Source organism: Mesoplodon bidens, assembly GCF_964165515.1.
Source record: "Mesoplodon bidens genome assembly, contig: HAP1_SCAFFOLD_157, whole genome shotgun sequence".
Lineage (NCBI taxonomy): Eukaryota > Metazoa > Chordata > Mammalia > Artiodactyla > Ziphiidae > Mesoplodon > Mesoplodon bidens.
This window is the reverse complement of record NW_027671774.1, coordinates 175,189-201,391: the sequence shown is the minus strand read 5'-3', so window position 1 is coordinate 201,391 and position 26,203 is coordinate 175,189. Positions and strand designations below refer to the sequence as shown.

Here is a 26,203-nt window from a genome sequence, read left to right as displayed (position 1 = left end):
GCGGTTCTTGGAGGTTGGCTGACTTGACGTCTTCCCCATGGGCAAACGCGGGAGCCGGAGCCGGAGCCGGAGCCGGAGCCGGAGCCAGAGCCAGCTGCTCAACTCCCTAACTAAAAAGCAGAAGCATCATCTAAGGGATTTCGGCGAGGAGCATCCCTTCTATGACAGGTATGGAGAGGCAAGGCTGGGACCGGCGCTGCCGGCGTCCTTTCCCGGTGGGAGCCCGCGTGTCCCCGCGTTTGGTCCGCCGGTGCCCCGGGGGTAGTGACAGGGCAGCTCCCGCCGCGTGCCACGCTGCCCCGGCGCCGGCCTAGCTCGCCCGGGGATCCTGGCGGCTTCCCGCCTGAGGTGGGGTTCTTCGCCGGTCTTCCTACCCTTTGTTGAGCCTGTAGTTTTATGCTAGACGGCACGCCTCCTGTGTGGCGACTGGGCAGAGGTTTTATAAGCTTGTGTTCGTTTTCTATGTTTTTAAAGAATTGCTTGGGGGCTTCCCTGGTGGCGCAGTGGTTAAGAATCCGCCTGCCAAGGGAGGGGACAGGGGTTCGAGCCCTGGTCCGGGAAGATCCCACATGCCGCGGTGCAAGTAAGCCCGTGCGCCACAACTATTGAGCCTGCACTCTAGAGCCCGCGAGCCACAACTACTGAGCCAGGTTGGTGCAACTACTGATGCCCGCGAGCCTAGAGCCCCTGCTCCGCAACAAGAGAAGCCACCTGTCGCCGCAACTAGAGAAAGCCCGGGCGCAGCAACGAAGACCCATAGCAGGCCAAAATAAATAAATTAAAGAAGTTAAAAAAAATAAAAAAAGAATTGCTTGGGACCCTCGACATCACCTATCTATTCAATGACCATGAGGAAACTAATGTTTGGGTAGTTGTGGGTTCCTCTCTAAGTGTCCAGACTCTCAGTTATGATCTTAGTGCTCATCCCACCCCTTTGGGCTGCTTTATCAACAGTTAGAGGGATAGTCTACTTAAGAAATTTGCTAGAAAAGGTGAACCCCGAGGGCTTTTATTTGCCAAAATTTCCCATCTTTTGGATGAGAGCCTGTTACTGTGTGACTGTAGTATTTGTCATGTGGTCTTGTTAGACTTTTTCATTCGTCTCTTATTATCTATTTGGCGTATCCTTCCAAAACCTGTCCAAATGCATATGGAGTTTTTACTTGACAATAGATATAATGTATTTATAACGGTATAGTCTGCCATGTTCATTTAAAGTTGTATCATTAGACTTTTCCTAATTGCTACCTACTAGTAGTTAAAGTTTAACATTGCCTGTTTCTTCTCAGGGTTTCCAGAAAGGAAACAAAACCACAGACTTGTCAACTGGTAATGCTTTATACCTTCTTTATGATAGTAGATTCTGGACTGTTACTTTTAAGATTATATATGGTACTAAAGTTTGGCTACATTTCCACTCTCTTTGATTTTAGATGTAAGCTATATTTTAGTAATATTGCTTAGTTTTAAGTGCAGATGTCTGTTAAAATGCCATTGTGATAACTAATGTAGTATAGAGTATGGAACTGTCCTGAGAGATTAGCCTGTTAGAACCTGTTAAGGAGGCTTACCAGAGGGCTCTTGGTGAATCCTAAGAGGGAATGTCATGTTTGCTTAACATAAAATAGAGTGCAAAATCATCAAAGGTCTTATTTCATTACCACAGACTCAGAAATAAAGTACTTTTTTGTTGTAAGTTTTCCTGTTGCTCCTTTAAAGGTGCCAAATGTCTGACACATAGGTTAGATCGCCTTATAACCTAAAGCTCCATGTGTTTAGTTTGCTGTCTTCCCATGTGGAACATGAGCAGTTCAAAGAAGAGGAAGCGCTTCTAGAATCATAGCTAGATTAGCTGTTTTAAACAAATTTGGTGCTCGGTCTGGTTGAATAGATAGGATTGCATATTTGCAGAAAAGCTAGTTTTTATTTAGAAAAGTCTGAACTTGGTTCCACTGTGGGCCTGATGATAGTCGTGGGGTAGCAACAAGACCAGTATAATTTTTGTTTTTAAAATCCCCATTTTCCTTTTAGTCAGAGAGTTTATAGATACTTCAAGTTCTGAAAGTGAAGCATAGAGTGAACCAGAACTAGTTTCTGGTTACAACAGACTACTTGCCACATTAAAGGATGTCTCCAAGGAAGATGAGGAGGAGGAAGAGGAGGAAGACAGTGTTCTAGATGAGACAGAAATGAATCTTGAAGATGGCGATAGTGACGTCATTGTGGAGGAAGAGCTGGCAGTGGAGTCCACTGACATGCAGAAGAGTGAGTGTCTCTGATGTGGGTTTATCATCTTTGCAGGGACCACAGACAGATTGCCCCAGGGGCAGGGTGCCTTGTACCACAGAGCTGGGTGAAAGCACATGGATTCAAAGCAGAGATTCTTAGCATTCTTGGGCTCTGTGATATCTTCAAGAATCTGATGAAAACACAGGACCCTGTGGCCATAAAAATGCAGAAATGACATTTTTGCTTACGATTTCCAGGATTTCATCAATCCTACTTCAAATTCCCCTGATTGGGAGGAAAGGGAACATAATTCTGTTTTTGTAATGGTCTCAATTTATGAAAGAGATTATTGTTCCTGCCTTAGAGGAACCAAGTTTAATGGAAGATAGTCATAAAATATACAAAACTTTTCAAGCATCAAATCTGAATGGAACCGATAAATATAAGGTGTTAAAGAGATGCAAAGTGGTCACATGCTGCCAGGGTAAACGAGGGGAGGCTTCAGAGAAGAGCTGGGACTGAAAGCTGAAAGGGACTCTGTCTCACTCAGACATCTAGGTGACTATTTTTTTAAAAATTATCATTAATTTATTTATTTCTGGCTGCATTGTGTCTTTGTTGCAGTGCGCCGGCTTCTCACTGTGGTGGCTTCTCTTGTTGTGGAGCATGGGCTCTAGGCACGTGGGCTTCGGTAGTTGTGGCACACGGGCTCAGTAGTTGTGGCTCACGGGCTCTAGAGCACAGGCTCTGTAGTTGTGGCGCATGGGCTTAGTTGCTCGGCGACATGTGGGATCTCCCCAGACTAGGGCTTGAAACCACGTCCCCTGCATTAGCAGGCGAATTCTTAACCACTGTGCCACCAGGGAAGTCCCCATAGGTGACTTTTTAATTTAACTTTAAAATCAACTTTATTGAAGTATGAATTACATTCAACAAGGTGTACCCATTTTAAGCGTGTAATTTGGTAAGTTTTGACAAATGTGTATATCTATATTGTCATCGCCAAAGTCAAGATACAGAACACTTCCAATACCTGCAACAAGTTCCTTCTTATCCTTTTACAGTCAGTTTCCCAGGCCTGGCATCAGGCAACCACTGACATGCTTTCTTTCACTATGTATTAGTGTTTCCTATTCTAGAAATTCATATGAATGGAAGCATACAATAAGTACCCTTTTGCACGTGGCTTCTTTGGCTCCTCATGTTGTGACTCATCCGTGTAGCTCATATTAGTAATTCACTTCTTTTTATTACTGGAATAATAGTCCATTGTCTGAATATATCTGGGTAACTTTTTATATTCTATTATCTTAATGCCTACTTGCCTTACTGTATTTTTTTCTATACTTTAAGGTGTCACACACCATTCTTAGTATTTTCATTCATCACTTGTACTCGGATAAAAAAATCGTTGCCTCAGACTTAGGGATTGTTTTAATTTTGTTGGTTTTCCAGTTTTCTTTCATGTTTTAGGTTTTTAAAAATGAAAAGTTTGGCTTTTTAAATTATAAAAGTAATATATATTTACTGTAAAAATTTAAGAGGGTAATATAGTTAACGTATATCTCCTCCACCGTGGGATGAACACCTTTAACATTTTATAGAACCTTCCAGACTACTTTTTTATGGATATATGAGTGAATATATATTTGTGTGTATGTGCATAATGGCCTCATACATTTCTGTAAGTTACTTTTTTCTTTAATAATATAACGTGTGTAACTGTGGGTTACTGCCGCTAGAACCCTGGTGTCCAAACTCCCAGGCCAAATCTCCTTCTACTACATTACACTACCATGGGGAAGCTTAAAAAAGAAAGGGAAAGTATGAAGGGTGATTTTTCCATAAATTAAATCAACTTGAAAAGGTGCATTTGGAGAGTCAGAGAGTACTGATATTGTTAGAAAGAAGAAAGGTTTAAAAGCTGGTTAAATCTCATTCAAAAAAAATCCATATGTACCACATTGTAAAAAAGAGAAGGAAGACGGCGTTCATGATTACTGGGCTGGCAGGGTAGGGGACAGTTGCATGCTGGGGGTGGCTCTCGTACTGGCTCTTCCACTCTTCACACTTGTGCTCGGCCAGGGCCAGGGACCGCTGAGGGAGATCAGAGGAGAGGGTGGTGACTTGGGGGTTCCAGGGAGTTGTGCAGCTGGCTCCCTTGCCACCCAGACTGCCCCAGGGTTCCCAGCCCCAAGGATTATGGAGCATCCCCACACCTGTTTGCTCTGCAGTTGCTGTTGTGCACGCATTTTCTCCTCCAGCACTTTCTGCAGTGTCTCCTTGGCCTTCTGCTCATAGCTGTTTTCCTGGTCTTCCATCCGTAATAGCAACTTATTCATTCCCCAAGAAGTGTATTTCTGTAAATTTGAGGCAATTCAACAAATACACATTGACCTACTGTGTGCTAAAGCCTGAGCAGGGATACAGAAATGAAAAGAAATTGGTCCTTGCCCACAGGGCAGAGATGTCCGTAATCTGGTGGACCTTCTTCCAGGCTGGAGGCAGGCAGGGAGAGTCCCTCAGGTGATGTGAGAGGTGAGTGGGGATAAAAAACTGCCCTGGGCATGCTGGGCCTCCTCCCCTAGGCCTTCCACAGGCATTTGAACTCCGACATTTCCAAAGGGAAATCATCTTTCTAAACCTGCTCCTATCTCAGTGGCCAGCATCACCCCCCACCCAGTCTCCCAAACCCTAAACCAGGGAATCATCCTTGATTTCTCTCTCACCTTCTTCAAGGAATCAGTTCCTCATCAAGCTCTGTCAAGTCAGCGTCTTTAACGGCTCCTTCGTTACCTGTATCCTCTATCCCTACCGCCACCTCCTTAGTTCAGACCCTAGTGACACTATTATATGGATTATATAGAGACTATGTGTTATCTTCATGCCTTGCCTCCCTCCAAACCCTTTTCAGTCCTGCAGCTAGAGGGTTCTTTCTAAAACTTAAATCTGATCCCATCACAACCTGCTTAAATCTCTCAGTGGTTCTCAGTGTTCTAAGAATCAGGTCCAAACTCCTTGGCATGGTTCCTACTTACAAGCCCAGACTTTCATCTCATGCTGCCTCCACGCAAGCTGAACTGCTTGTAGGTCCCCTAAGCACTGTGCTTTTCAGCCTCTGCCTTTGCCCATAAAGCTTCTTCTGCTTAGAGTATCGTGACCCACACTTCTCACCTGGTTAACTTCTACCCATGTTCAAGATTCAGCCCTAGAATCATAAATTCTGATAAACTTGGCCAACCATACCTACCCCCCGACTCTTTATGGATTAGGCAGTTTTACTGGTGTTCACATAGTATCTGTATTTCTGATCTGTGGACTCATCTGTCTCCTTTAAGGGATTGTAAACTCCTTTGGGGCAGGGAGCATTTTTAAAAAACTAAAATTATTTTTGTAGGCTTGGGGATCTGAACAATAGTCAGTAAAGTCAAGTTTTAAAAATGAATACATTTGTATTTTTAGAATTTCTCCTGGCTTCAAGGTCACAAAGAAAAAGACACAAGAGCAGCTTTGCAAATTCACTGGGGGTCTTGCCTTTCCAGTGCTTTTCATTTTTACGCCCTGTGATTTTTGGGAAAGCAGGAGCCTCTTACTGTCGCTTCTGGGTTGCCCAACTGGGTAAGAGATAGTCTAGATAATGCAGATTTAGAGTTCAATATCAAATCATTTCCATTTAGCTTTGGAGTCATCTGAAAATTTGGATTTAAAGGTTGAGTGGGTCTTATGTTCTTGGAATTGTCATTAGAAACCAGACACAGGAGTTACTGGTTGAGATCATACATGGTTATGTCCAGGTTATTGGACTTAACCATGCTGGTCACTGACCAGCTTTATCCCCCTTTGAAAACGAGTAGACTGGCATTCTGGATTATATGTCAGTCTCTTACAAGCTTGGTTGGCATTACTGAAAAAATAAAAGTTGTGGATCCGCAAACCCATAGACTCTATAGGCTATGTTCCCCTGCAGAATTCTAACTACATGGCCACCTTATCTTCCTAACATCAAGTGGGAGCAGTCTGGCCGGTCCATCTCGTTCTCTTGATCTTGAGTCCTCTGCAAAAGACATCCCCCTTTTCTGCACCAGCACATACGTCACAGCCCTGAAGAAAGTGTAGACATCTGAGATACGTTAACAGTGGGGGAGGGCTGATATCCCGTGAACAGACACATAGATGCCTGTTAGACCTGGAAATTGAAAACCAGAGAGGCGGGGTCCCACTAGTTTTGGCCCAGGCCACCAGCCACTGGTGTTCCCAGCAAAATGTTCCCAATGTGGGAGTTTGAGGAAGCAGGGAAAGGCAGGTGGTGTGAGTTTATTAGGACTTGAGGCCCTCAGCCTCGCACTGAGGCCAGCTGAACCCCCAGAGCGTGCTTCCTGCCCTCCTATGGGCTGCTACTCCTAAAGGTACTTGGTTTCAACAGTTATTTGTGCATCAGGTTAAAGACTGAAGGGAGAGGGAACAGCAAGCCTAAATTCTTCATATCATACGCCACCTCCCTTTCTCTTCTTATTATATAAGCAATTCATGTGAAAAACAAATAAGGCAAGCCAAACAAAACAAAATTACCTGAAATCTTGCTATCCAAAAGTTGCCATTAGTATTTTGGTGTATACGTGTTCCAGATTTTTCTTTATTTTCAACCCTTCATTAAGGCCATTGTAGTCTTGACAGATGATGCTGGCACAAGCACTTGAGATGAGGCTCCTCTTTTTAAAATACTGTATTTGCATTTGGCTGAATTTGTCTCAGGCCCTGCCTTGCCTGGTCCCCAGCGTGGTGTTTTCTGCTGCAGTCTCTGTAAATTGGAGTTGGGGTGATGGGGCGGTCAGGCAGGGCTGTGTGTATCTGTGTCTGTACGAGGGAGGGCGGGCACACTTTCCAGTGTTTCTGGGCAACAAGCAGGCACTCACTGCAGTTTCCTATCCCTCAGGCCTGGGCTGTGGAGACAGGGGAAGTACCAGGAAGGGGTGGACGACCCCGACCCAGCTAAATGGAAGGCCCAGCTCCACTGTGCGCTCAACAAGAGCAGGGAATTCAACCTGATGTACGACGGCACCAAGGAGGTGCCCATGAACCCAGTGAAGATATATCAATGTGTGTGACATCCCCCAGCCCCAGGGCTCTGTCATTAACCCAGGTGAGGCCCCAGCTGCTGGGGAGAAGGTGGACAGTGTGCCAGGTTCCCGGCTGGACCCTTAAAGCGATAGTCGACTTGAAAGTCGCCTCGCTTACAAAGTTGAAGACTGGTAAATAAAGCAAGAAATGCTGTCCCTAGAAAGAACCCAGAGAACAAAAGATATAAACTCAGCACAGTCTTCCTGCCCACCCAGTGGAACAGTAAAGCATTAGAAAGAAGAGGGGGTATTGAGTTCTATAAAAAATAACTTCTCTTGGGACTCAACACTGAGAAGAGAGGCCAGGTAGTTTAGAAGACGGAGGGCTTAAAACTTAGAAGGTCTGAGTTATAAACCTCGGTCTTTCCATTTCACTACTTGTGGGACATTGAATCAAGTCATTCAACGTTTTGAGCCTCAGCTTCTTCCACTATAAAATCTGGGTTCTCATCTTTCCTGCGTATTTCAAAGGCTGTTCTAAGAATCAATTGCCATGACATTATGAAGGCTATTAAGTTCTCTTTATAAATGATGGGTAAGTGATCATTTAATTTGTATGGTATTTTTCCTAGGAGAATACCACCTGATCCCTATATTTACTCAATGTTGAGCCAGTTCCGACTAAGAGCCAGATAATTTAGACTTGACCTCCAGTGAATCTAGTGAGGCTCTGCCATGAGGGAAGGGTCTGTCTTCACAGTAAGCTTATAAAGGAGAGAAGCTGTGCTCCTTGGGTCCTTAGAAGGGATGCGAATGTGTAGAAAGGGGTTTAGAGTAGGAATTAAAAGATTTCTAGGAGAGGGGAGTAGGGTCTGCAGCTCCTGGATAGGGGAGGGGATGAGAGCTTGCACTGGGGCTCCGTAGGAGGAGCTGGGAGTGGGGTGAACACCCTTGGTTCCCACTCTTTGGCATTGAGGGTGCACACTGAACCCAAGGAACCTCTGTGCTGGCAGTGCCTAGCTTGAACAGTGGGTCAGCTGCAGGGATGACAGTGCAACGTGAGCGCCTCACTTTTGACCTTTGTGTGTGTGTTTCTCGGGTAGGATCCACTGGATCTGCTCCTTGGGATGAGAAAGATAATGATGTGGATGAAGAAGATGAGGAAGATGAGTTGGACCAGTCACAGCACCACGTTCCCATCCAGGACACCTTCCCCTTCCTGAACATCAGTGGTGAGTGGGGTGGGGGGTGGGACAGAGGCATGGAGAGGATGTAAGGGGCTTTGATTTTGCAACCGTTGACACCATATCCACCATTGCACTGGGAGCAGCGACCAGGCCCTGGGGCCAGGCTGCCAGTCTGTTAGCAAGTAGGAGTCATAGGCAAAGGCACTCCGTAGGCATAGTTATCCCAGTGGGGTGGCTTCTAGGCAGAGAGAGCATCTTCTGAATCTTACGTGATAATTCAGAGAAATTAAAAAATTAAATTCATTCTCAATCCCGCATACAAATACACAAGCTGTTACAAATTTTGCTGATTTCCTTCAGGCCAAGTGCAGGGATCCTTTTCGTGAGTTGTAGGCAAACTCTTCTGCTATTTCCCTCGGTACAAATTTTCTGTCACTGCCTTAACAGCCTCTGCTAAGGCCGTATCATGGGAAACTTGTCGCTCTACAGCTCTTAATACTAGGCTCTGATACAATTTCTCTACTAGAGACTTTTATCTTTGTTAAATTTATTTATTTATTTATTTATTTTTTGTGGTACGCGGGCCTCTCACTGTTGTGGCCTCTCCCATTGCGGAGCACAGGCTCCGGACGCGCAGGCTCGGTGGCCATGGCTCACGGGCCCAGCCGCTCCGCGGCATGTGGGATCTTCCTGGACCGGGGCATGAACCCGTGTCCCCTGCATCGGCAGGCGGACTCTCAACCACTGCGCCACCAGGGAAGCCCTATCTTTTTTTATTTTTATTTTTATTTTTATTTATTTTTTTTTTTTTGCTGTACGCGGGCCTCTCACTGCTGTGGCCTCTCCCGTTGCGGAGCACAGGCTCCGGACACACAGGCTCCGCGGCCATGGCTCACGGGCCCAGCCGCTCCGCGGCATGTGGGATCTTCCGGGATAGGGGCACGAACCCGTGTCCCCTGCATCGGCAGGCGGACTCTCAACCACTGCGCCACCAGGGAAGCCCCCTATCTTTTTTTAAAATTGACTCTTTGAATTCAGCTTCCCAGGAAAGATGAGTTTAGAGATTGGAGGGTCCCTGTGAGACAGAGCAGGTACTGCACCTCCCATTGCACGTTCTGAGGACGCTCAACCACAAGGTGAACTGCTCTTCCACAGCATCTTCCCTTGAACTTTTCACTGACGTGCTCCTAGTCATATGACTTGCATTCAGTTGAGTAGCTTTTCACTGCTTTTCTAAGTTCCATCTGGCTGCTAGGGTCAAATGAGATACTTTTGCCATCTAGGAAATTTAGTATATCCAGATGATTCCTGTAGGATTTTGGAGTGCCCTTCCCTAGGTGATGCCCCTTCTTTTGAGAATCAGGAAATGACTCTTATCTGTCTACTTGCCCTCCTTCACTTACCCTGTCATTTATAACCTTGCAACCAAGTGATGAGTAAAGACAACGATCATAGAGCTCTCTTAGGTTAATACTGCCACAGCTACATTCCCACTTGGTGCAATTTTAAGATTTGGACGTTTGGAAATGTGAGATCCTTTCCCAAATCTTTGGCTCACTCATTCTGTTATTCTCACCCCTTAAAAGGATGCAACCCATTTCCAGGATCATGATTTCCCTTTTTTTTTTTTCATGTTTTTTTAAAGCTAATATTGTGTGTCCTTACGTTATGGGCCACCTTGGATCCTTTCTGGAAACATGTGAACGTATATTAAAAATAAAAAAGTAAAATGTGGCCCTACAGCCACACCGGGATTTCACTGCCCTGAGAGAGGAGTTGGGACGCATCAGTGACTTCCACGAAGCCTATACTTTCAAACAAGCTCCGGGCCAGCCAGTTTCCGGCTTCAGCAAGGAGAATGTTCCAGTGGTAACCAACAAGGAGAACCTAGCGACGCCGGTCTCGACTCCATTCCTGGAGCCGACCCTGGGGAGCGACGGCTCTGCGGTCACTTTCGGGAAAACCCAAGAGGATCCCAAACCATTTTGCGTGGGCAGTGCCCCACCGAGTGTGGACGTCACCCCCACCGACACCAAAGACGGAGCTGACGAGGCAGGATCAACCGATGGCAAAGTTCTGAACCCGAAGCCATCTAAGCTGGCAAAGAGAATCGCAAACTCCGCTGGTTACGTGGGTGACCGGTTCAAGTGTGTCACTACCGGACTGTACGCAGACTCCAGTCAGCTCGGCTGGGAGCAGCGGGCATTGCAGGTGAGCCCCCCCCCACCCGAATTTCAGGAGCTTGACCAGTTGTCAGGTTTTTTTAATGTGTGAAGAGGAGGGGGCCGGGGGTATGATAGGGCAAGACACCGGGCTGATTTGGTTAATGAAGCTTAGGATAATTGAAATGTTTGAAATGTGTCCAGTAAGGGGACGTAAGTGGATACTTGAAGTTATTCTGTAGATTTTAAGCGAACTCCACTCGAATGCTGATAACGGAAGTTTTAATTATTGCGAAGGATGTCTGAAAGACTGCATGACATTTACCTATCAATCGCTTTGATTTCTCTGCCGTTACTGTACGTTAACAAATATACCTAAAAGCGCTGCTTAGAATGCCTTACGTGATACTTGGTGGAGGTGTGTAGCGGCCGCATGTCTGTGAGATTCGTGCAATTTTTTTTTCCACCCAAAAAACAAACAAACAAACAAAACAAAAACACAAACCTTGCTTAATGGGATAGAGTATGTATTTAGCTTGCTAGTGAATGATAGATGTTGTATAGGAATTTCCTTAAGATATTTTACTTTTAATTAAAAGACAAATAAAGCCAAATTGTTTTGCAATGTTAAGAAAAAAATTGGTTTATGCTTATAAAAATGGCTGAAGTTATCTAAATGATCCATTGAGTGCCCATTTTAATTACATAGATGGAAGGATTACAAGAAGACAGTATTTTATGTCTACCCGCTGCTTACTGTGAGGTCAGTTCTTCAAATTTTTATTACTAGAATCTTCCATAAACCTTTTGAGTTAAATTTCATTTCCAAATATACAAAGGGAAGTTTGTGGGCCATGGTCGTCTTTATTCACTGTGCATTTGTTTTCTTTTCTGTTATGTTTTTGTTTCGCTTTCTTTGTGTTGTGTTTTTGTTTTGTTTTATTTACCTTCGAAAGAGAATGTCTGTCTGTATGCCACAGTGTATGTATGGCTATATATACACACCACATATATCTCTACATACGTATGGCTTTACGAATAAAGAGTGTGTGACTAGTTACACATAGACACTCTTACGTTTTTATCGTTCAATTTTAAAATATCTCAGTTGTATCATAAATTGTGGTTGGTTTTGGGCAAACTTTTCTTTGAAGATACCTTCCTTTAAGGTAAGGGCAGTGAAATAGCTTTGGTGGTAAGGTGTGTCTTTTTTCCATCTCCGTTCTCTTTGTAACGTGCAGTGATGCGCTTCTCAGAGTTGGAGATGAAAGAGCGAGAAGGTGGCCACCCCACGACCAAAGACTCCGAGGTGCGCAAATTCAGCCCCGCTGACTGGGAAAGGCTGAAAGGAAGTCAGGACAAAAAGCCAAAGTCGGTCGCCCCGGAGGAGGCCATTGCCGACCAGAACGACAGTGAGAGATGTAAGTGAACCCAGGCGGCTCGCGTGTGGTACCACGTCGGTGGGAACGGGGCGCTTCCGCTCCCAGTGCCGAGGGAGGTGAGAGGAAGCAGTACGCTTCCGACGGCCCAGCGTCTGGGTGCTGGCTGTTCGGAGAACGGGCTGCTCTGGCCACCCTTCCCAGCTGTGGATTGCAAGGCTGGTTGTCCTTTGGAGCGTTGCGGCATCCAGGAGTGAAGCACCTATGAAATGCTGTTCCCTGGCACGCGTCTCCTTTTTCCGGAGCAATGCTAGTCCTGTAGTTAGTCATAGTCTGATACAGTAGAGCAGAGGAATGGCAGTGCAGGAGCTCCGGCGTAGCAGGTATGTGTTCTGTTGTGTAGCAGGTACGGACACGGGTTTTTGGTAGCAGTGGAATGACACTTGCAGCCAGAGCCAGACCCTCCAGAGTGACAGTCTCCTGTGGGAGGGGGTGGACAGTACTCGGATTCTCCCTCCAGAGGCAGAGGTTTCGTTCAAGTGCGATGAGGGCTGATGAAGGCCCCAGAGAGATGAGCATCATTGTGTTCTGTGGAGGCTCGTTTGCAGTCATGAGGAGCTGACACCACGCTCCAAGGGCGTGGGATCAACGAGGCCGTTCTTCCCACCAGACGGCTGTGTTCTGTTCTGGAGGCCGAACTGGAGAGAAAGCTCGTGTTGGCCTCGAGTCACACTCTGCGGTCCCCTCAGCTGCTCCCCCACTGGGGTTGACTTCGGGCTTGGCCCTCGAGACTTCCTGGGCTAATGAGATGCGTTGGCAGCAAGTGGAGGTCTTTCTCCCGCTTTCTTCAGTGTGCGTGCTTGTGGCCTGCAGCCTGCTCCGGACCCCAGAAACCTCACCGGTGATGGTGAGTGAGGGCACCTAGGTGAACGTCGAGGACAGGGTGGGCGTGCAATCCTCCTGAGATGGGACAGTCGCGGGTGGTGGGCACGTTTGGGAGGCCCAGGCCCTTGGACCCAGTCGTAGGGTCGGCGTTCGCCCGCACGCTTAGGTCGTGGGTGCCTGATGCAGTTCGGGAGAATTGTGGTCAGCAGCAGCGTGTGCTTCTCTCTGCTGCTTGGAGCACTGCCCTCCCCCAGCTCATCTTTGGGGTCACACAAAGGCCTGTGGCCAGGGTTCTGGGTAAGCCACAGAGGGACCGGTGTGTCCCACGTGGCTCCCGTAGAAGGGGATTTCTGGGGCTAGTCAGTGGCGGCCTTACCCGAGAGATGGGGCTCTTGATGTGCCTGGAGTAGACGATTCCGAGCTCCTCCCCCTCAGGATTGGAATGAAAAACGGAGGGTCCAGGCCACCCTGGAGTGAAGCAGCAAGAAGGCCTCCCTCCTTGCCTGTGCTCACAGCTGACACGCAGCCCTTACCCTCCTGAGTGGCCTCCTAACTCAGCTCTTGGGAAGTTTCTCAGAGAGATGTGGTAAAAGTGGGCACGGCCAAGTTCACGGGGATGCACTTTTCTGAGGAGGGGATCTGCCTCTTCTGGGTGGACGGTGAGGGAGGCTGGAGGAAGGGAGCGGGCAGGTAACCGGCCTCGAGTCTTCTCGCCCTTTTCTCCAGCAACCTGGCCAAACCCAGGGTGGCCGCTGCCCTTCACGTCTCAGTGGCCTCACCCGCCCTTCTTCCCAGAGACGTTTGTGTGCGTCCTTCCCAGTCTTTCCTGCTGAGCGTGGAGACGAGAACTCGGTGTGGCTGATGGGGAGCAGGGCCTGAGCCCCAGATGATTCCGAAAGCCCCCTCCCCCCACTGCCTGCCTCCAATCTCAGACCGACCGACGGGTCTCTTCCTGGAGCACCCGGGACATGGCCCAGTGAACCATGAATCGCCACCATGGGAGGGCAGGAGAAAGGTTGGGGAAGGTGAGGGGCTCCGTTTGAAAGATTGGGGCAACGGAGGTGGGTTCCCCATCCACCCTCTGTCTTGTAGAGACGTGGGGTTTGTAAATAGCTGGTCAGGAAAGGTCACCTGAAGGGGCCACTGTTCTTACTGCGGCCTCCACGTCCAAGGCACAGCAGGCGTTCATTCCATTCAGCTGGATATGAACGGGCCTTCTTGTTCTTGGGCCATCATGCCTTGAGCTAATATGGGCTCAGGTCCTTCTCATGGGTGTCGGTGTGGCTGAGAGCCGAGCTGTGAGCACATGGGAGCTGGGGCGGGGATTTGGGGCGGGCAGCGGTCCCAGAGAGGGTCCAGGATGCCTTCAAGATGCCTTCCCCCTGCTGAGGCAGCCCCTACCCATGGAGGGACCAGGAGCTTCTAAGGTGGTGGGTGCTGTTTGCGCGGCCCTGGTTGTCCTGGTGCGGGTGCATCTTGTTGCTAGGGGCTTGTTTAAAAAAGAAATTAACTTGAAAACACAGTGGCTGAGATACTCATTTATTCTTTATGATCACATGGGTGGCTGAGTGAAATTTTTATTTTGGAAGTTCACCAAATGAGTTGGGAGGTTCCTCAGACTTGGAAGTTCATCACTAGGAACCCTCAGTGGCATTTGAAGATGGGGCGGGGCAAGGAGGCATTGGTCCCTTCCTTCTCAAACTTGGAGTAACCATCTCCCTTGCCAAGCACTTGGCTGGGACAGGCCTAGGACCTGCTCAGTGGCAGTGCCTGCCAGGAGCTGGAGGAAGACTCAGTCAAGGGGCTTCATGAAACTTCTTTGCTCAGGGAACTTCTCTTCCAGCTGAGCACCTGCATGTTTGTAAACTACTTTGGAACAGAGATCCCCTGCACTCCTTGTGTAGTGGGTGTAACTTTTAACAAGGTTAGCCCTGACTGGAGGTGCTATTATAGTTAAGCTACAGAGAAGGGGATTTTAATCCTGGGGAGCCTTCCAGCGACTCAGAACCCTCTCACCTTGTTTAGGCCTCACTGGGCATGGCTCAACAGTGGTGAGGGTGCTTTGCTGCCACAGTGACTTGTAAATGTTGCTGTGGTGATGCTTCTGTGAGGTGATGCTATGGTACAACCATAATGAATTTGGGATATATGTGCTGTGAGTCATAGGACCATGCTGCAGGGACCACGTGCACATCTTGCTAAGACTGGGTGACCAAGGGCACATGGCTTCCCACTTTTAGAAGGGCCAAAAGTAGCAATGATGGCAAAGCCTGATGGTTAGGATCCCCGTGTATCTATTTATCTCCCCATCTCCTTTGCCCTCAAGGGTCATCCTCCTGTGGGTCGTGGTTAGAACAGTCTTTGAGAAGCTCCAAGTGACACGGAGCCTCTACCCCATAGCTGGTGGCCATGGGCATCTTGGGCAGTCGGGGTGGGTGTCCTTCAGGGTTATTACTGGCCTGGGTAAGGTCACACTAGCGTAAGGTCTTGGGGGGCCTTAGCTGAGGGGAATTGAGATCTTTGCCCTAAAAGGCTCCGGGGTTGGGGGAAGGGTGGATGGACCTAGTTTGGAAAAAGAAACTTTCAAATTGGACATGGGGGTTCTTAAGGTAGCCCTTCCATTCCTCCATGGATCCCCTCCCACGGAGCTTTTAGGGAAGGCTGATTGGACCAGAGAAGTCCAGTGGTGTAACCAGCAGGGCTCACCTCTTAAAATTTCCTACATTTCAGGCCTGAGATTCAGGCTGGTCTGAAAGTCTTGGCATCTTTTGGTTAAAGGGATTTTTCCAGCCTTTCTCTGTGCTGAGCCCGGCCCGTGATTATGAAGCCCACCCTGGAGGGAGGCTAGCAGTAACATTCCCACTTTACAAGTGAAGGGGGCCGAGTTGTAAAGCGGCGCCATTCCTGCCCGAGTGTTTAAGAGGGTCACAGAGCAGCCCGAGTGAGAGTTGCAGCACGCCGTCTTCACCGGGCCTGCGGTAGCCTGGGCTGCATCACCTGTAAGCACAGGCCAGGAGTTTGGGGTTTCTCCTGCTGCCATGACAGGAGACCCTCGCGGTTGGGGTGATTCCACCATTCCGGCAAGAGTAGATGGGGATCTCTCCCACCTTGGGATACCCTTGGAGAAAAGCTAAGTGTGTTCCACCATTGAGAACACAGGTCAGGCTAGCCCAGGCCAGGGTGAGGTTCATCCCCACAACTGGCTGCCATTAAATGCTGGGAATGCCCCCCAAGAGAGGCTGATCAGGGGACCAGCCGGCTGGGCAGAAGTGGGAGTGATACTTGAAGTGGTCTAGGGAGAGGAGGAGGAATGCGAGCAGCATGTGAGGGGTGTGTCCATGATTTCATCTAGAAAAACGGGCTGTGGGAGCTTAGCTCAGGTGTTAACAAAATACCAAACTCATACACCCACCCCCACCCCCGGCCGGTGATGGACACAGGGTCATCTTCGGGGAACTCTTTAACAGCACAGTGATCATTATGGAATTATTTGTGTGTTAGAAACAATGTGACTAGCAAAGCAGTTGAACTGTTTCTTTGGCTAGAGCAAAAGTGAGGAGTGATGTTAGGCTGGGGTGATTGGAGGAAAAGCCCCAAGTGGATGCTAGATTGAGCAGGGGGGCAGGAGCAACACAGGCGGAGCTGGGGTGTGAGCAGTTCAGCCCTGCCCACCACCCCCCCACCCCCCACCCCCCATGAAGGGGGTTGGAGTCTTGTCTTTGAAATGTCCTTAGATGCTTGTTGCCTGGGAAGGAAGGCGTGGAGACGTGCCAGGTGGGTGACTGGTGTCACTGTGGGCCTTCTTCCTAGACAGGAAATAGGAGCAGCCCCTCGATGGCAGTGAAATGCTTTTCCCCCCACGGGTGTGGAAAGAGGACAGACGGACTTGTAGCAATCTGGTTGAGTTCTTTGAAATTGCCCTTGACCCTTGTGTGTGCACCAGGAAGCCTTTCCTTTCCCTTTGCCAGGCTCCTCTTGCCTTGGTCTCCCCAGCTTCCCAGCCTCCCACCATTCTTTCCCTACCCTTTTTCTTCACCCTCGCCCCTGCTGACCCAAGTGAACATTGGTGCTATGTCTGTGTAGATGGCAGTTGGGGGCTATTTGGTCTCTTGATGACATCAGCCTTTTTTGTTGACTAGCAGCTGTTTCCATAGTCATTTGTAGCTCTGCCCTGATTGGTTGGATCTTACTGTGAGGTCACTCACCCCCCCTTGTAGCTCTGCCCTGATTGGTTGGATCTTGCTGTGAGGTCACTCAGCCCCCTTTAAAAGTAAGCCACCTTGGAGAGTTAAGCAGTTAGGGAGTGATCTCACATGCCTATAGACGGATGGTGTAGATGCCTCACCTTGACCCTTGAAGGATGGATTGTGAGTGGGCTACGCGCCTCATTTTCTGCTTTCTTTGCTGGTTGTGTTCAGCTGTCCTTCCTTTGGGACGTCTTTCTGAGGGTTTTGTGCTTCCGGCGTGTGAGGCCCCTGGTCTCCAAAGGGGGGTGGTCTGTTGGTAGCAGATTGCCTTGGGCGTGGGGGTCCTGCCTGCTCCTGGTGACCTTTGTTCCCTCCTTTCCGGGTTGTCTCCCCTCCCCTAGGGGAGTGTTATGATGGAAGCAAACCTGACCGCTTTGAAGCCCCAGAAGACAGTGATCTTCCTGAGGACATGGACACGGAGCCCCCCAGAGAGTCCCCCGCCGACCAGGCGGCCCCGGACGCGTCACGCAGCCCCACCCTCCGGCTGAACAGAAAGCGCAAGGTGTCTGGCAATAGGAACCACACTGAGACCACTGTGCTCCCGGAGGACTCTCTGCTGAAAGCCAAGCGGAGACGGGTCTCCAAAGGTGAGCTCGGTTTGGCTTCGGGCCCGCAGGGCACCCTACGGAAGTCCTGGAGCGGAGCAGTGGAAAGTTCCAGTCCCACCCTGGATCCCTGGGGGGAGCCACTCACACCTCCCCACCCCCCACCCCCATCCCACTCCCCACCCCCCCAAAGCCAGGTGGCGGGGCTGGAGCCCAAAGGTGGCCAAAGGCAAATAGGCCCCCTCCCGAGACTTGGTGACAAGTTCCAGCCAACACAGTGACCACACCCCTCCCCTCCCCCACCCCTGTTAGTGATGTGTAAGACAGTTTGTTCCCCCCCCCCGGCCCTGGGGGGCTTCTTCATTAATTTGTAGTTATTTCTCCATTAGCTGACTGGCCTGAGAGGGAAATGACAAACAGTTCCTCTAACCACTTAGAAGAGCCACATTATAGTGAGCTGACCAACCTGAGGTGTGCATTGAATTAACAGGGCTCCATCCCAGAAAGCAGCGCTGCTTGCTGCACCTTAGAGAACGTCGGGAGCAGAGAGCAAACCTGGCCGGCAGGGCAGGAAGGAAGTGACCCAGGCGGTTCAGCCTGCGGTCACCCCCCAGGGCAATAGCATCTCCGAAGAGAAACCTGGCAGGAAAAGGGCAGAGGCCAAAAGCAACAGCAGCTGGTTGGAGGAGTCCCTTAAATGCAGTGACAATGAACAAGGTACGCACGGGGCGGGGGGCGCTCCTGGAGGGTGGATCACCCGCCCTCTGTGGGAAACGGCCCTGGAGGGGACCTGAGCGCCATCCAAGTTGACAAGAGTAGCGTGTGGCGAGCGGGGAGTTTTCTTCCTGAGGTCCTTTCAGCCTGCACACTTCCTTATGGAATGGACAGTGAGGTGGGAGCTCGACTTCCTGGGCTGCTCCTCATCACCCAGCCCGCGGCTGGGCAGGAAGGGAAGTCTTGGGTGACCCCGGGCGCTTGTCAGTGCCCTCATTCCAGCCTCAGGCTGTCCCCAGTCGCCCTGTCCCGAGCACCCAGGCCCCCCACGGGTGGGGCCGGGAGCGCACGAAGGGCTGGCTTCTGCCCTGTCTTGCGGCCCTTTGAAGCGACTTGCCATTTGGCGTTTCGTGGGTTAGCCTATTTGCCGGTTGAATGTGGGATGATTAAAATATTAGTGCTTTGAAAACATAATTGGTATATCTTTAAAAACTGAAGCTGCTCCAACGATCAGTGCTAACAATGGGCTTTTCTTTCCTCACCGGCTACAACTGTGTAACGCCCGCTTCTTCTCCCCTGACAGATGTGCTGTGCATGGACGAAGAAATGGATCGGCAGCCTTCGCCCCTGCTGCAGCAATACACCGACAACAGCGAGAAACCATCCGGGAAGCGACCGTGCAAAACCAAGCATTTGATCCCTCAGGAGCCCAGGCGGGGCTTGCCGCTGCCAGGGGACTCCTACGTGGACAATGCGGATGGCAAGGTACCTCTTGCCCCTGGCTCTCCCCCGCCCCCCGGGCCCATGCAGGCACATGCCGCCTGCCTACTTCTCTGCTTCTGGGGACAAAGCTTTCCTTTTCCTGAACCCCTCCCCCCAAAACGTCCCTGCCCCTTCCTAGGGGACCTGTCTCCTGGGTGGCGGTGAAGTTTCCAGCGAGTAAAAATGCAGCCCCTTCCTCGCGCCCCGCCTCCCCCAGACAGAGAGGAGGAAAAGTGCTTTCCTCCACTCAGGTTTGTAACTCAGGGAGGAGGCGAACCAGGCGGGTGGTGGAAGGACAGCCTGAAATGTGTGCGCTGCCTGGTTTCGTGATAGGTGACCGAAAGCGGCCTGAGCCCAGTTCCGACTATGATCTTTCGCCGGCCAAGCAGGACCAGAAGCCCTTGGACTGTTTGCAGCAACTGTTACCATCTTCCCAGGCCTCGCAGCTGACATGCTCAAGCTCCCCTCCAGAGACCACCCAGTCCCGCCCGATGCCACCGGAAGCGCGGAGACTTATTGTCAATAAGAACACGGGCGAGACCCTCCTACAGCAGGCCTCCCGGCTTGGCTACGAGGTGAGCATACTTGTGGGTGCCCCGGATCAGGATCCGCCGGCTGCTGCTCCTTGGGTGGGGGACACACTGGCTGGGGATGGGGGGCGGGTCTCAGAGCCCAGCCCCCTCCACGTGGCGGGCTGGGCTGGGTGTTCCAGCAGGGTGTTTGCGTTGGCCCCACTCACACTGCGGGCTCTTTGGTGGCTTGTTCAGTCGTGGTGTGAAAAGAAAGGCAGGCCTCTCTGATGTTCCGTTCCCGTTCAGGCAGGCAGGCTGCTTCGGCCAGTCTGGCTCACTTATCTCTGATATAAAATCTGACCTAACCCAGGGCTTGGCGACCAGGGGAATTTTAATGAGCCCTTTTGGATTCTGAATAGCAAGAAGGAGAGTAGGAGAGTAGTTATTAGCTCTACTAACTTGTGCTGTTTGGGGCAGAGTGATGCCCCTGTGGGGTAGCGGGTGGGAAGTGTCTGTGCAGAGTAGGGGTGGGAGTGGGGCAGACCTGAGCAGTCTCTTTCTGAGAGGGCACGGGAGCCGAGGGCTGATGGGCGGGGAGCAGGGGTTGAGCCTTGCACAAAACTCCCTGTCCACACTGCTGTATCCCAACCCAGCACGGCTGATGACAGTGATGGCCTCTATTGCTAGAGCAACATAGAAAGATAGCTGATATCTGCCTAAGCCCGTGTGATCTGTAGTAACTCCTTTCACCCTTTTAACATCTTCACTTGGGAGTAACGAGTACTAGCCACTCTCGGATGAGGCAACTGAGCCTCAGAGGGGTTACCTGATACCTGTACAGGTAGCAATCCAGCAGTGCTCCACAGCCCACCACGCTCCTCAGCAAGACTGGCTCACACTGGAATTGCCCTTTTGACAGTTCAAAACCTCTGTGAGAGAGATGACTCTCTCTGCCCTGTGCAGTTCCCCCACCATACTTGTCAGTAGCAATTGTGATGTAATAGCCCACAGGGCAAAGGCATTTTTCTGTGCTGGCATCAGCCCTCTGGGAGTTGAATGGTGACAGTAAAACGCGGTTCAGCAGGCTGAGCGTGGAGGTGTGGCTGAGCACTGGGGTGGCAGGACCCAGGCTGGCCCGGAGCCCTGGCGCCCACACCCTCAGCCAGCTCTGTGCCCCTGTCCCCTGTCTCCCGTCGTGTCCCCCCACCCCGGTCCATAGTGCCGTGAGCCCTTGGAAGTGTGCCTGCCTTGGCCTTAAGGCATGACTGTGGGTGGGAAGTTGGAAGCACTAGGGCTATGCTTAGTTTGGGGTGTTTTGTTGTTGTTGTTGTGGGTTGAATGTGCTGTTGTTTATATCTACACGTCTCTTGGAGACCTCTCCATTAGCTAGAGAGCACTTTGTGGTAGTTAGCGCAGTTACTTGCAGATGAAGTCCAAGGAGCACCCAGTTGGTTTCCCAAGAGCTGAGAGCGGGCTCCTAGGAGGACAGAGCAGATGTTGCACATAGTGTTGAGCTAGACCCCCCGTGGTTGAGAAGATAGTCTCCTTGCTTCCGGCAAACGCTGGAGGTGGGGGGAGACCCCTAACCCCAACTTTTGGGTTAGGGTTGAGAAAGTAGACTCCCGCTTCCAGCAAATGCTGGAGATGGGGGGGCGGGGTGCTGCTGCACCCGCTGTGGAGGGCGGGGCTCCGAGCCCCACCTGTGAACTTGGCATCATTTCCAGCAGCCTCCCTTTGGGACCAGAGACGTCAAAAGACCCTCGTTGGTCCTCTAAGACAGTTTCCATTTTGGTTTGGTGGCTCTGAGGCCTGGACCAAGGGGCACTTGATCCATCCTTTTTTAGGCTACCTGGCCTTTGATTGCACAGGAAGCCTTGGGAATGTTTACGGTGGGATTTGTTTTTTTCTTCAAATGTAAATTTCAATATGTAGATTCCACAGATCACCAGTGTTGATGGTGAACATTGTGACAAGTAGATGAACGCTTTCAACTTTGAATCCAACTTTCTGGGATTTCTCTGGGCAGAATTTTAAATGTTGGGATGAAGGCCCAGTTGGGAGATGTGGCAGCTTCAACCTTTTCAAATTGAAGGACAGTTTGCTTAAGCAGATAAGGGTGTGGTTTGGGAGGGTTTTCCTGAAGTTTTGTCTTCAGCATTCTTGGTTATTTTCTTCTGCTTAGCCAAAGATACCATGTGCAGTATAAAGGCTGTCTGAGCTTTATGTCGTGATAATGTGGTTCTGGAAGTTTAGAAACACACTCTGGCTTCAGATCCGCGTTAAATAGATCACTTGCATGGCCAAAGACCTCAAACCTTTCCCTCCTGGGAAAAAGGCTTCTATTTCTTAGGCTGAAACGCCAGTGTGCAACCACATGCTTGTGCCTTTAGCGGTGATGGTTAAATTTTCTATGAATTGAATAAGTCATGTTTTTTAAAAAGTTAATGAGGCATTTAATTAACTCACAACGTCGGGCTTATGGCCTTTATGGTTACATTTTGCGGGTAATAGCATTCGGTTTATAGCCGCTGAACAGAGAGCTGTCCGACAAAAGCAGTTTGACTTTGCTTGGGAATGGCTGGGCTGCCCTTCAGACACTCCCGTTTATTTCTAGCGGAGAAAATAAACCAAGGAATGTGTTGCGTCGACAGACTCGCCCCGCCTCTACACCTTTCAGTTAGAAAAAGTGTTGGTGGCGATGGTTGCCATCCATTTAGAGGCCATCACCCTCCTAGCTAGGAGAGTGTAGTTAGCCCACTTGACCCCCAACAGAGAAGGCCTGTGGGATGCTCGTCACAGCTGGATTGCATCCCTCTAACTGGGGCCCTCTTGGGCCCTTTGAATCTTCCCAGCTGACCAGGTACCAAAGACCTGAGTTATAGGTCTAGTACTTCATGTTAATTGAACTTGGGGTTTAATATCTCTGGGCCTCAGTTTCCAAGTGTTGAATGAGGATGGTACTACCTTCCTTTCCTGGTAGCTCCTGGGTTCCTGTGGGTGACAGAAGACGTCCTCATCTGGGGAAATGAGAAGCACTGTGTAAATAGTGGGATCAACGTGGTTGAGTTAGGACAGCCCGTGGCAAAAAGTCTGACCTGGCCGTGGGGCTACTGCTGCCTTTGCTGCCATCTTCCAGGAGAAGAGAGTTGACTTACCCATCAGCTTGGACGGCCTTTCATTTCTAGGTACCCTTGAATCTGCCCTAGTAGTGATGAAGGTTTCCAGGTGAAGGCCATGATTGTCACAGTAAATAAACCCTGGGTTGAGTAAAGTGATGTGTGCACAGCAGTTGGTGGCGTTCAGACCTGATCCCAGAGCCACGTGACAGGGCCTCTCCCTGGCTGGGGCACACAACTCATTAGCTTGCAGCCGTCCACTCAAGTCTGGCTAGTGAGGGCCTGCTAAAAGAGCAGCAGCTTCATGCGGTATCCTGGATACCAGGGCTCGGGGCAGGTGGCCTGGGAGCCCAGAGGATTGTGGGCTTTCTGGCAGGTTGGGATGTAAACGGAGAAATGCATTCGTGGGCGTGCCTTTTCTCTTCCTCCTCTTGTTTTGGAAGGGAGCTGCTGCAGTGACCTTAAGTAACAGGGCACCGATGGCCAGGTTTACCAGCATGCCCCATTGGGTTCACGTGGTAAGCAAATGGAACATTCTAGTTCGCTCCCAAGTGAGTGGTCACCTTTGATTGGCGTGTCCTCCAAAGGGCATAAAAGGTTTTACAGAACCCATCTCGCACTTATGGGCGGCTAGAATGATCCCCGTTTTAGGTTTAACAGATGAGTTACCTGAGAGATGTCACAAGGAGGCCTGTTCTGACCCCATCCCATCCCCCCTTACCCAGCCTTACGTTGAGGCTAGGGCCCCCGTTGAGATTCCCCTTAGCTCTAGAGCAGGGCAGGAAGAGCTCCCACCCAGGACCTGGAAGGACCCTCTTTCGTTCGAGAAAACTCTTTTTTTTCTCAGAGCCATGCCTGCAGGGACTAGAAACACGGCAACAACAGTGTTTTTCAGGTTTTTTCCGGCTGCAAGAATGGAGCTTTCAAAATGGGAAAACCAGGCTTTTCGCTATAGACGCCATGTCTAGATTGACACGCAGCCTAAATACGTGTGTTTTCTAACAAGTAAAAGAGACACAAGCTACCCACTGTGCCCTAAACTGAATCAACTTTTTAAAGCAGGGTGTTCTGCGGCTAGCGAACTGCCTCAATGAAGGAATGCCTTCGGTCGGCCGAGGGGCCTGTGTATCTTCCAATATCCGGCAGTGTTACACGAAGAACTGTTGTTTAGTTGAAGTTGCAGTGCAAGCTGAATTTCCCCTTGAGGTATGGTGACTTCATGTATGAGGTCCGAGGAAGAATTGCCTTCCTCCCCTTTGAAGTCCCAAACCACTACACCCAACATGTTTGTCTTTAGTTGAAAGTGGTATTTAAGGTGAGGATTTCAGCCATTTGGGAGATTTACTGAGTTCTCCTGGGTCTCTTCCATGTATACATATTATTAAATTTTGTTTGATTTTCTCCTGTTAATCTTAATCTGTCTCATGTCAATTTAATTCCTAGACTAACCAGAAAAATCTAGAAGGGTACAGGAAACTTTCTTCCTGCCCAACAGGCATTATAGTGCAGGGCACATTGCCTGCCTTTGAAAGCATCTGAACTTCTACACATTGAGAACCCTCTCCTTTCCATGCCCCTTTACCATAGGCATAAAGATTTCTGTGCACATCGAGGCTGAGAAGAACTCCTGAGTCCATCATTGTTTCTCCAGGCAGTCATGAAGACTGTCAGAGAGGAAGAACTTTTCCTCTGCCCTTCTGTAGGCAAATGCAGTAGGGGGTCCCCAAAGAAAAAGAATCAAATATAACTTTTTGACATAAGAGAAGCCATTTTAAGCCTAAATCATTTGTGATCTCAGCCTGGTCATGATGCTTGCTCTTGAACAGGTCTCAGTAATTAATGATCTTGTGAAATAAAATTGTCCCTTACCATCTGGTTCTATAAGAATGAAGTCACTAGCCACTGTAGTCTCTGACCTTGACAAAAAAGTAATCACTTGATCTAAAAGAGAACTGGAAATTTTTCTTTGAGCCAAATTTGAGGATTATAACCTGGGAAGAGCATCTCAGAAAACTCTGAAAACTGTTCTGCCCATTAGAAACCCAGGGAGGTGTATAAGTTTTTTTTGAGACAGAGGGCTGAACATCAAATGACATGTTATTGAACGTTTACATAATTCAGATCTAAGTGCCATCTTGCTGGTCATGTAACCCCTTACAAGGTCAAGAAGAAATGGTATCTCTTAAGGAGGGAGTTGTCTTGTTGATGTTAGGAGAATGTTGCTCTTTATGGTTGAGCAAGTGTCCCTGCCTATGGGGGAGGTTTGGTCAATGTATAATGCAGATGCACAATGCACAGTGTGGGGAGAGAGGAGACCAAAGGGCAGAGAAGAATTTATGTTTAAATTTCTCTTGTCTTGCCATAAAATATAAATTTTGTTTCACAACCTTCAACACACCCTGCATGGAATTCAGGACAGAGATCAGGAATGAGGCAGTCTATGCTCTGGGAAAACCCAGCAGAACAGGCCTTCAGATAGTTAGATATTTTCAGAAGATTTTATGAGCCCAGTTTCTTTTATCTTCTCATATCTAGAAAAGCACTAAAATCATTAATGGAGACATCTGCTCCTTGTGACTAGCAGCCACCATTTCGTGACTAGCAGCAAATTTCTGCCAAAATGTGTCCCTGATTCCATGTGTCCCCCTTCACCAAAATCACATACATGCTGACCTTCCCCCTAACTCTTTCGAGCAGTTCCTCAGAGCTATCTGAGAGGCTGTTTCCTTGGCTATAGTCCTCATTTTGCCCCAAATAAAACTTAACTCACAACTCTCAGTTTGTGCTTTTTTTTTTTCAGTTGACAGTTTAAAACTTTCCCAATTTGGCTGTTCAAGGAGCCACCGTTTTGGGAAAATCCCTGGTGTTCTCCTTACTTGCTGCAAGTAATAAAGCCTTCCTTCTCCTGCCCTTTGGCTTGGTTGTGTCTTTTGGCTCAACAAAAGAAGTGTTTCAGGTAACACTTTTAGCTGGTCTAAGAATTAAATTGACGTGAGACTGATTAACAGGAGCAAATAAAACAAAAGTTTAATAATATGTATATCTAGGAGTCATTTTTGGCCTAAGCCATTTTGCAATGTAAGCCTGGCCAGGATGCTTGCCGTTGAAAGGGTCTCAGTAATTAATGATCTTAAGGGAACAAAATAATGCAGAATCAAAGGACTGTTTTCAGGTAAAAGAAGTAACAATAACAAAGATAATTGTAAAGACTTCCAGTTCTCTTTCAATGGTAAAGATTAGCCTGATCAACTGGGAACATAAGGAATGATGATATTGACCTTTTCTGACCCTCATGACTTCAGTCCACTAAAGCTTGGACTCTGTGGACCACCCAAACCCCTTCATGAATATGCATATACCCTTAGCTTAAAAATTCCCCAATTTTGCTGTTCAGGAAGACACTGCTTT

At 49.1% G+C, this 26,203-nt stretch overlaps 2 protein-coding genes and 1 pseudogene across 3 annotated transcripts in view; all 3 read left to right on the top strand.

Moving 5' to 3' along the window:
* LOC308611089 (centrosomal protein of 78 kDa-like) overlaps nucleotides 1-26,203 on the top strand; it is a 727,725-nt pseudogene that overhangs the window by 526,534 nt on the left and 174,988 nt on the right. The gene's annotated exons all lie outside the window — the stretch shown is intronic.
* Nucleotides 11,864-18,385, top strand: LOC308611073 (BCL-6 corepressor-like). The gene is made up of 3 exons (XM_081260004.1): nucleotides 11,864-12,056; nucleotides 17,488-17,733; nucleotides 18,182-18,385. The coding sequence occupies exons 1-3, from the start codon at nucleotides 11,879-11,881 to the stop codon at nucleotides 18,271-18,273; spliced, it is 516 nt and encodes a 171-aa protein (XP_081116130.1). The 5' UTR covers nucleotides 11,864-11,878; the 3' UTR covers nucleotides 18,274-18,385.
* LOC308611075 (BCL-6 corepressor-like) overlaps nucleotides 18,281-26,203 on the top strand; it is a 53,930-nt gene continuing 46,007 nt past the window's right edge. Inside the window, exons 1-3 of the mRNA XM_081260006.1 lie at nucleotides 18,281-18,408; nucleotides 18,989-19,170; nucleotides 19,605-19,742. Of these exons, the coding sequence (XP_081116132.1) occupies nucleotides 19,000-19,170; nucleotides 19,605-19,742 (309 nt within the window). The 5' untranslated portion in view covers nucleotides 18,281-18,408; nucleotides 18,989-18,999. The remainder of the gene's footprint in view (nucleotides 18,409-18,988; nucleotides 19,171-19,604; nucleotides 19,743-26,203) is intronic.

Coding starts and splice junctions, on each gene's coding strand:
- LOC308611073 (XM_081260004.1), top strand. CDS start 11,879: ATGCGCTTCTCAGAGTTGGAGATGAAAGAGCGAGAAGGTGGCCACCCC. Junction 12,057..17,487: donor CCAGAACGACAGTGAGAGAT/GTAAGTGAACCC, acceptor CCCCTCCCCTAG/GGGAGTGTTATGATGGAAGC. Junction 17,734..18,181: donor GCGGAGACGGGTCTCCAAAG/GTGAGCTCGGTT, acceptor TTGAATTAACAG/GGCTCCATCCCAGAAAGCAG.